The 10,666-nt window shown below is 28.3% G+C and overlaps 1 protein-coding gene across 1 annotated transcript; it reads left to right on the top strand.

Annotated features, from left to right (window-relative positions):
• Positions 1 to 4,125, top strand: LOC133812580 (dolichyl-diphosphooligosaccharide--protein glycosyltransferase 48 kDa subunit-like). The gene is made up of 13 exons (XM_062246356.1): positions 1 to 450; positions 537 to 673; positions 760 to 885; positions 1,017 to 1,070; positions 1,201 to 1,314; positions 2,247 to 2,302; positions 2,393 to 2,434; positions 2,811 to 2,886; positions 3,028 to 3,099; positions 3,241 to 3,366; positions 3,458 to 3,562; positions 3,665 to 3,748; positions 3,840 to 4,125. Exons 1-13 carry the CDS (start codon positions 183 to 185, stop codon positions 3,888 to 3,890), a joined length of 1,311 nt encoding a protein of 436 aa, XP_062102340.1. The 5' UTR covers positions 1 to 182; the 3' UTR covers positions 3,891 to 4,125.
• The last annotated feature ends 6,541 nt before the right edge of the window (positions 4,126 to 10,666 follow it).

Below are 10,666 nucleotides of genomic sequence, written 5' to 3'. Positions count from 1 at the left end.
AAGCGAAATTATAAGATCTCTGGTGTAAGGCAACCGGAGAAGACTTCTTCGGCTTTCATTTTCGACGGTCTGTCAGTGTGGATCCATTTTCGTTTTCTTGTTCTTTTTCTTTTTCTTCTCCGAAATCCTCTCTCTCTGCTACTACTCCAAAATCCTAGAGAGAGAGAGATAGATACAGCACAATGCGAGGACTCTTCGTCTTCATCATCGTGATCTCACTCATTCCTTTCCTCTGCAACTCCTTCTCCCCCGAAAACCCTACCGGTCGACGCCTCCTGGTTCTGCTCGATGACTTCTCTCTTAAGTCAACCCACTCCATCTTCTTCAACTCTCTCAAATCTCGTGGATTCGAACTCGATTTCAAGCTTGCCGATGACCCCAAGCTCGCTCTCCAACGCTACGGCCAGTACATATACGACGGTCTCGTTCTCTTCTCCCCCTCCACCGAAAGTATGTTTCTTTCCCGTCAATTTCAATATTGATTCATGTGTTTTTGGTTTTTCTTATATAGATGTAATCTGATTTATGGAAATCAGGTTTTGGAGGCAGTTTGAATTTGGAGGCTGTGCTCGATTTCGTTGACTCTGGTCACGACTTGATCTTGGCTGCCGATGCTTCTTCTTCCGATTTGTTTCGCAACGTGGCTACAGAATTTGGAGTTGATTTTGATGAGGTAAGATGATAGTTTTGCTCTACGTGGTACATTATTTTATAGCATTGCAAGAACTATAATTCTAGCTATGGCTTTTCACATTGTAGGATTCATCTGCTATGGTGATTGATCACACTCACTATGCAGTGTCAGAGACTGAAGGGGATCATACATTGATTGCCAGCGATAGTTTCATTCAGTCTGATGTTATTCTTGGAAAGACTAAGATTGAGGTAAAGCTTAATATTTCATTAGTACTGTTTGTGGTTTGATTATTTTCCAGTAAAATAAAAGCTACCCATTATTGAATGAAGTAGATGAAACATATTGACACTCTGAGTTCTTTTTATTATTCATGAAACAGGCACCAGTACTTTTCAGAGGAGTTGCACATTCAGTTAATTCTGCCAATAGCTTGGTAAGGTCCAAATCTGCGTTTATTCCTGTTATGTAATATAAAGCTTTAGCAATGTGATTTTGATAAGTTTTGCAAATTATGTTCTTTTGGGTTTGAATTTGTGATGTTTGGGATTTCAACTCTGAGGTAGGTTCTGAATGTTCTCTCTGCTTCTCTGGCCGCGTACTCTTTGAACCCAAATTCAAAGTCGTCGCAAACTCCATCACTCACTGGATCTGCTATTTCACTTGTATCTGTTGTGCAAGTAAGTCTCTCTCTCATGTCTCGCACCTTTTTTTTTCAATCATTTAAAACTAAAATGATGCTCTCCATTAGCGTTTTGTGCAATGCATTTTGAAAGTAGAAAGACCTTTCTTTATCACTTGTTCTATTTGTTCTTGTAATTACATGCAATCTAAAAATTGTGTTGACGGTCACCTTCAGTTTTCACTTATCCTTTTCTCATCCTGCCTGCAGATAAAATCTATCTGCTTAAAGTTTTGCATATTAAAGAAAAATATGTGGTGTCTGTTTCTGAAACATTGTTGTTCCATTGTATTGAAATTATGAAGCTGAGCCTTACCTAGATGCATGGATTGTAATATCTGAATATATATATACATGAAAAAATTTTAGGTAGTGATTGTTTTTAATCACTACCAATAGGTATTTTTTAGTATTTTCAGTAAATGGATAAGTTGTAACTCAAATTTTTTTTTCAGGAGACTTCTCACAAATTTTATAATTTAAGATGTTGAAATCAGGATTTAAATAGCCTATTGCATGCGCGTATAAATATTGAAACAAGCACACGTGTAATAAGTTGTTTGAATTTTGATTTCAACGTCCTGAATTATTCAAAATTTCTTAAAATTTTGTGGGAGGTACCTTATAACTTCATTATACATGATTATGTAAAAAAATTAGAGTTGTAGCTTGTTTATTTATCTACCAAAAATACTTAAAATGCCTGTGATTAAAAATTATCACTACGATAGTGGTATCCTTTTAATATAAATATATATACATATATGTATATATTATATAAAGGGGGAGGGGATATCTGAATCATTCATTTCTGCAAGAAGAAAGTAGATCTATGTCTAATGTGCTCTATACTTGTTGAATTGATGGAGAGGTTATTAATTGTCTAATTTGTAATATTTGTTGAATTGATGGAAAAATCATTTGATGCAGGCTAGAAACAATGCTCGGATTATTATATCAGGATCTTTAGATATATTCAGTAACCGGTATGTATAGTAGGGTTTTATTTCATTCTTGGACTTTTTCTCACTAAATACTTGTAACTTGTGGAATTTGCTTCTGCATGTCATACACAGGCTTTTCTCATCAGCCGTGCAGAAGGCTGGAAGTTCACACAAGTGGGTGAAGCTTTAATTATTCCTTTTTATTATCATTGTAGTTTTTAGTTTAAGAACTTTACTGCTTTGTTTTCTTCATGAAATTTTTGTAGTTTCTCATGTATACTGTATCAACAATGATAAACCTGCATTGATGAACAATTTCCTCGGGGACATACATAAGAAAGTACTTCTCCGCATACTTGTTAAACAACTGATTATTAGTTGCATTTTTCTATAAGCCAAATCAAGCTATAACACTGGCAGATAACTAAGCCTTCTTCATCTTCCAAAGAACTATATTTTTTTATGTTTTAACAGCCCCCTTCCTTTGATATTTTTCTAAGGGTGACGTTTTTGGCAACATGCTGACATTATGTCGAAATTCTGTTGACAGATATGAGAAATCAGGCAATGAACAGTTTGTGACTGAACTTAGCAAATGGGTCTTCCATGAAAGGGGTCATTTGAAGGTTTGAATATGCACTCAAGTATAAATACTGCTGTCATCTCAGATTTATGTTACAACTATATATTGTTTATACATTTCTCTTATTTATATATTTTTGTTGTATCGTATTCTGTTCGACATATAATTCATGTTGTAAATTCAGGCTGTCAACATTAAGCACCACAAAGTTGAAGAAACAGATGAACCTGCAATATATAGGATCAAAGATGACCTGGTAAGCACGATTGAGGGTTCTTATTACTGCATGTATACTAGAGAAGGGACATACATTCATTCGTTGTACCTACCTCGTACTTGCTGAGTTGCTAGACAAAAGGCTTTGTCTTGATTTTTTTTTTATTTGATTACTTAACAGAACTTTTCGGTTGAGATCTACGAGTGGACTGGAAAGAGCTGGGTTCCATATGTGGCTGACGATGTTCAGGTTCAGTTCTTTCTGATGAGCCCTTATGTGTTGAAAACTCTAGCGACTGACCAGAAGGTATTCCTATTAAAATGACATACATTCTCATTTCGCAAGTTGTAATTTTATAAATTTAATTATCTCACCACTTGCATACATGATTTTGCAGGGACTGTACTACACATCATTCAAGGTGCCTGATATCTATGGGGTGTTCCAGTTTAAGGTTGAATATCAGAGGCTTGGATACTCAACCTTATCCCTTTCGAAACAGGTCAGTCAGTCTAGCAAGATTTGAGTACTTAATCTTCATTATTAATCAATCATTAAAGCATTAAAATGTTTGAATATATGTTTTAAACATCAAAATTTGCAGATTCCTGTACGGCCTTTCAATCACAATGAATATGAGCGATTTATAACCACTGCTTTTCCCTACTACGGAGCTTCATTCACCACAGTACGCTCTCTCTAACTGTAATCTTGTTTCCTTGGATCCTTTTCTGATTCATGTCTTGATTAATCAACATCTGAATGCTTTTCCATTGCAGATGATTGGGTTCTTCATCTTTACCTTCGTCTTCTTGTACAATAGTAAGTAAACCTCAAAGATTACAGAGACCATTAAACTGGCTCAAGGATAGTTCTTAAGACATTAGAGAGAGACATGACATGGGTCTCCTAGAATAGCTTTTTTGGAAAATTTTGAGGGACAATACTCTTTCTTCTCCGCTGTGATATTGTTTGAAGGGTAATTGATGTCGCACCATAATTTGACATGTATCTAATTTTGAGTTACAGCTCTTTTATTTAATTATAATCACTTACTATTCACTATGTGACTTTCCAATGCCATGGCTATATTTAGGGTGTTATGTGTTTGTTAAATGTGATTGAAAGTAGTTACGATAGTAATTATGTTTATTAAATCGATTGTTAAGAGGAAGAAATATCTAGAGCCAACTAGGGATAGAAAATGATGTACTTTTATTGATCGAAATACAGTAAATGTCCACGACTTTCAGCGGGTTACCATTTAAATCTCTCAACTTTTTGAGCAATCTCAGATTTAAAAATGGTTTTTTTTTTTTTTTAATCAAAGTAAAAATCATCTGTTAGTTCTAATTTTATTTATTTTTAATTTTAAGTTAATGAATTGAAGATTCGCAATCTATAATTAATGAGAAATGAGCCATTAATCCTAAATTTTTGTGTGAGATCATATGTTGCATTTCTATTTGTAGACAAATTTAAATAAATAAACATGTTCATTACTAATTCCCATTCCTGAACTCTGTTTGGATAAAATCATATCAAATCCTAAGATCTTAGACAAATAATTAAGTATATATATATATAAATACTAGATACAAATAACGTGTAATATGCACGTTTGCTTAGTTTTATTTATAGAATTTATTAATTATTTCTATTAAATTTATATTAATGTCATATAAATTTCAAATAAATATTCCATTTTAATAAAATAATTTATTTATTTTTGTTAAGTTTATATTTAATTTTGACAATAAGAGATTATATACTAGATGTTTAATATAATATTAAATATTATAAGTGGATTTTAAATTTTAGTTTCTTGCTAGTTTTTTTTTTTAAAAAATTTACAGTAGATTATATTATATGTTTAATATGATATTATTCTAATAAGTCAGTTTAAGTTTAATTAAATTTTATTTAAGTTATAAAATATATGATTTTATTATTTTTAAATAATCATTATTGTAAAATATCTAAAAAAATATCATATTTTAATTTTTTTAATTATTTATTATTTTTAAATAATTATCATTGTAAAATATCTCAAAAAATGTCTTATTTTAATTTTTTAATTATTTATTTTATTTTATTTAAGTTTAAGTGTTTACAAACTACCGTTAAGTATAAGAATATTCTCTTAAATATAAAAATATTCCGTTAAAGTTAACATTAAAAAATAAAAACCGTTATCTACACACTTATTATATAGAAGAGATATATACTGTGTATAAATAAAATGCAATCACGTTTTCGTTTTCTTAGTCCACTGTTTTTCTTAATATATATATATATATATATAATAGAATGAAATATAATTCTATATATATATTGCTAATATTTACATGTTTACGTGATATATATATAAATTATAATAATATTTAAAAAAAATTAATAATAGAAATAAAGTAAGAATAAAAAAAATTATAGTGTAGTTAGTAATATATATACATCAACTATTTTAAGATTTTAATGTATTTTGCAATGTCCTTTGGTGAATTTGATGAAGAAAAAGAGCTCAAATCACTTTATAAAAACCAAATTATCACACAAATTTATAAGACAAAAAATGATATGTATGTCTTTATTATTTTTAAATAAATATGATTTAATTATTTAAATTATCATAAAATATCTTAAAAATATCTTATTTTAATTAATTAATTAATTAATTTTTGTTTAAGTATATGTTTGTTCTAATTTTTGAATTTGACAGTGACAACAAGATATTATATATTATATGTTTAATATAATATTTTTATTATACGTGGATTTTATCCTATTTTAATTAATTAATTTTTGTTTAGGTTTATGTTTGTTCTAGTTTTTGAATTTGACAGTGACAACAATAGATTATATATTAAATTTAAGTTTGTCGCTAATTGATAGTAGATTATATTATATTAAATGTTTAATATGATATTATTCTAATACGTGAAGTTTACGTTTAATTAAATTTGATTTAAGTTATAAAACATATGCTTTATTATTTTTAAATGATTATTATTGTAAAATATCTTATTTTAATTTGTTTAATTATTTATTTATTTAATTTTGTCAAAATTTAAGTCATGTTTACAATATACAGTTACATATAAGAATATTTCGTTAAAGTTAACGAATTTTTTTAAAAAAACCGTTAAAACCAATAATTTTCGTTATCTACTCACTTTTTATATAGAAGAGATATAAATACATTATGTGCAATGTACGTTTGCTTAATTTTATTTAGAAAATTTATTAATTATTTTTTAAAATTTTTATGATTTATAAATAAATAACATTATATATAAAAGAATGATACAAACATATTTAAAAAAACAAAAACATTGTTTATATATAGTTTTTTTTCTTAAAAATGAAAACATTTTTTTATCACAAACTACCATCTTTAAGGTACAAAACATTCATGATATTATTCAAATTACACCTCAATGATTGGAGAAGAAGCTTGTTTATTCTTGATAAAAGATAAATGTTATTCTAATTTCTTATTTAGTTACATATTCATATTATTTATACACACGATACTTATATATAATGTATTTATTATGTATTATATATTATTACAATAATTATATTTTATAACATTTGAATTATATTAATATAATTAATAAATATATAATCTTGTATTAAATATTATAATAATAATAATGATATTTTAAAACATTTGAATTTATATTAATATAATTAATGAATATATATTTTTAATTAGTTTTAAATATCTAGTATTATATTAAATATTATTATAATAATGATATTTTATAACATTCTGAATTTATATTAATATAATTAATACATCTTTATTTTTAATTAGTTTTAGAAGTATATTCCATTAAATATTTGAATTATTCTATTAATTAATAATTTCTGTTATCTACACAATTTTTATATAGAGAGATATACACTAGATACAAACAAAGTGCAATGTACGTTTGCTCAGTTTTATTTATAGAATTTATTAATTATTTTTATTAAATTTGTATGATTATCATATAAATTTCAAATAAGTAAACAATATTATATATAAAAGAATGACATAATTAAACCGAAATATTTTTATGATTTTTAGAAAAATATATATAATATAATAACTTTTCTAAATATAACTGATAATTTTTTTAATAAAAATTAAGTTTATATATTATATATTATTGTTATAATGATATTTTATAATATTTAAATTTATATTAATATAAGTATTAAATATTTATTTTTGTATTAAATATTATTATAATGATATTATTTATAATATTTGAATTCATATTAAATGAATTAGTAAAAATTATGATTATATATTAATATAATAATAAAATTTTATAACATTTGAATTTATAGTAATATAATTATTAATATGTAGTATTATATTAAATATTATTATAATAATGATATTTTATAATATTTGAATTTATATTAATATAATTAATAAATATTTATTTTTAATTAGTTTTAAAGATATATTATATTAAATATTTAGAATATTATATTAAAGTTAATACAAAAAACCGTTAAAACTAAAAAAATTCATTATCTACACACATTTTCTATAGAAGAAATATGTTGATGGAATTTAGTTGGAAGATGAGATTTTCTAGTGAAGAATCTCTATTTCGTACTTGAATAAATGGTATCTAATTCAAGATTTTTATTTGTGGAGGGGAATCTAATTCGTGAATAAATACACTACAATAGTTTTTTACTAATCAATGTATAATTTGCTGTAGGCACATAGCCACATCTTAGCGATGTGGTTGATTTTTTTTATTACTATAGCCTAAAAATATATATAAAAAGACAATTGTATCCCTTAAATTTTTTAAAAATATGAAATTTCCTTGTTACAAAAGTTAGCCGCTCTCCCCAATGTGTTCTTCTCTAAATTCTATTGTAATTTATTGATTTAATTTATTGTATTGATTGTGATACATCTATAATTTATATTTTGTATTTGGCATATAATAAAATAATATTTTAAACCAAAAAAAAAAAAGAGTTAGAAGTAAAGATGGAGTGAGGCTTAAGTTTTAGTCATCAAAATTAAATATAATATTATGGTAATGTAGAAGTTTGATAGAGTCCTAAGCAAGGGGAAGAGATAAATATTCACATGTTCAAAGTACATATTTAGAATTTTAATGCAATTTATGAAAATTTTCAGTTTTTTTTAACCGAGGGTTGATCCTTAACAATTTATAAAAGCTTTAAAAAAAATGTTGTTACACATCTTGGCAGGTGGAAGAAAAAAAAATCGAAATCAAAATAAAAGATGGGTAAATACTATTTTGGACTCTCTGTTTTGCAAAAGTTACCGATCGGATCCCGTGTTTTGTTAAATGACAATTCAGATTCTGTGTTTTGCAAAATGGAACAAAATGGTACCCTGAACTCGATTTTGGTCAACTAATTTTTTAATATGACTAAATTACCATCTGATATTTATTTAGTAAATTAAATTACATAAAATAAAATAATATTAAATTAAAAATAAATAAAATTGAAATAAAATAGATTTTGAAATAAAAAATAAAAAATTATTTTTAAAAAATAATAAAATAAAATTTTAATTTATTTAACATAAAAGGCTGAAATAAAACATTAAACTAATAAAATCAAAACCCTAAAACAAAAAACAAAAACAGAATCTGTTGACGCCGTTTTTCGTCAACAGTGAAAGAAGAGCACGTAAACAACAAACAATAATGACCAATTAAAAAATAACAACACAAAACACGATTTTTACGTGGTTCAGCAGTTAAATCTGCCTAGTCCACGAGTCTCTGTTATTAAACTCAAGATTATCTCTGAAAATTCTTAAGCATGAATTCTTCAGAGTTTTCTCTCAAGGTTCAGAATTTCCGTCCATTACAATGGTGCATGACCTCTCTATTTATAGAGAAGGATGCAGAATACTATCCCACATATTTTGGATAGTTACTTTTTTTGGTGTAAATAAAATAAATGGCTTTAAATGCCTGCGATCTGATATAAAAGGAAATGTCCCCTGAAGACCAGGGGGCGTATAACTAATCGAATAATATCCTATGATTTTATGGGTTTTACAATAATAAATGCAGAACACGCCCCTTATAAACAACACTTATAGATATTCAGTCATTATCATATATCTCCAAGGCCTTAGTCTCCCAGGTTTCTCATCAGCTTTCGAGCTAATGACATCTCCCGAGGTCACATGGCTTCGAGATCGCACGTGTGTCAGCCTCGGCACCCTTTATTCGAGGTCATTCCTGAGGATAGATGCGTCTCGGGAGCTACCTTTTGAGATCGTGAGCGTATCGAGGCCACCACATTCGAGGTCGTCTCGAGTCTTGCAGGCTCGATAGTTAATCCTGGAGCCTACTTCGAACTTTACGGGTTCATTCGCTGCGAATCCAGCTTTCGAGGTCACATTTAACATGGCTCGAAATCTGGGTATAACAGAATCAAAATTGTGCTTCGTCATCATCATCATCATCTTCTTCTTCTTCTTCCATCTTGTGTTTTGCATGTACTTTGCTACAAAATCTAAAGTCGGGGATGGAGGTGACAACTGGGTTGAGTTGTGACTGCGATGAGGTTTGAGTTGTGGCTATAATAAGGCTTCAGATCTGCGACGGGGGTTGGTCTAAGGTTTCAGATCCGAGGTTGGTCGGGTTGCAGGTGAAAGCCAAGCTTCCCTTCTGATTGGTAAGCTTCTAGGTTCTCTCTGTGGTGCTTGGTGAGACATGTGGAGGCCAGGTTTGCTTGGCTCCTGGGTTCTTCTAGGTAAGCTTCCCTTCCGATTAGCTCAAGCAAGTGGGCTTAGGGATTGTTGCAGGTCAACGGAGGTTGGGTGCGAGGTCTCAAATCTGATGATTACTCAAGTGGGTGGCTTAGGGGCTTGGACTCAGGCGCAATAGGTCAGGGACTATTGCAGGTGGACGGAGGTTGGGTGCGGCAGGTGGGTGCGATGTCTCAAATCCGACGACTCAGATGGGTGACATAGGGGCTAGAATTCAGGTGGGTGGATGGAGGTTGGGTGCGGCAGGTCTGAAATTTAATCGCTTGGAACATTTTATCTTGTAGAGTTTGAACATCAGATTTGGTATTCTTGTTGAAGATTTTTTTTTTGTTGATCTTGATTAGTTATCAATTTTGATAAGGTTGTTGTATTGATGTTGAATCTGGGTTTGACGATGAACTTAACATGCTTTGATGAAATTCTGGGTTTTGTTTTATTTTTATTTTTAATGATATGGTTGAACTTTTTGGAGATTTTGTTTTAGTTTTTAGTTTTTGAGTTGGTAATGATATTGTTGGAAAATCCAAGTTTGAATGTTCAGAGGTTGTGTTTGAGTTTGAATGTGTATTTTTTTTAATCTCAATTCAGATTTTTATTTGGGTATATGGTTAATACCTTGGAGTTAGGGCTTTGATTAGTTTTAATATTAATGTAATTTCGTTTAAATTTTTTAATAAAAAAATATCATTTTTGCTTTTGTTTTTTCAATTTTTATTTATTTGTAATTTAATACTATTTTATTTTATTTTATGTAATTTAATTTAATTTATTAAATAAAATATCCAAGGTTATTTTGATCATATCAAAATATTAGTTGACCAAAAT

This window comes from Humulus lupulus, chromosome 1 (assembly GCF_963169125.1).
Source record: "Humulus lupulus chromosome 1, drHumLupu1.1, whole genome shotgun sequence".
In the NCBI taxonomy this organism is placed as follows: domain Eukaryota; kingdom Viridiplantae; phylum Streptophyta; class Magnoliopsida; order Rosales; family Cannabaceae; genus Humulus; species Humulus lupulus.
The sequence above is the reverse complement of the archived record's forward strand: the minus strand, read 5'-3'. Positions and strand labels throughout refer to the sequence as shown.

Excerpts from the sequence above, each read along its gene's own strand:
- LOC133812580 (XM_062246356.1), top strand. The coding sequence starts at position 183 with ATGCGAGGACTCTTCGTCTTCATCATCGTGATCTCACTCATTCCTTTC. Across the intron at positions 886-1,016 it reads TTGGAAAGACTAAGATTGAG|GCACCAGTACTTTTCAGAGG; the intron begins GTAAAGCTTAAT and ends TTCATGAAACAG. Across the intron at positions 3,100-3,240 it reads ATAGGATCAAAGATGACCTG|AACTTTTCGGTTGAGATCTA; the intron begins GTAAGCACGATT and ends ATTACTTAACAG.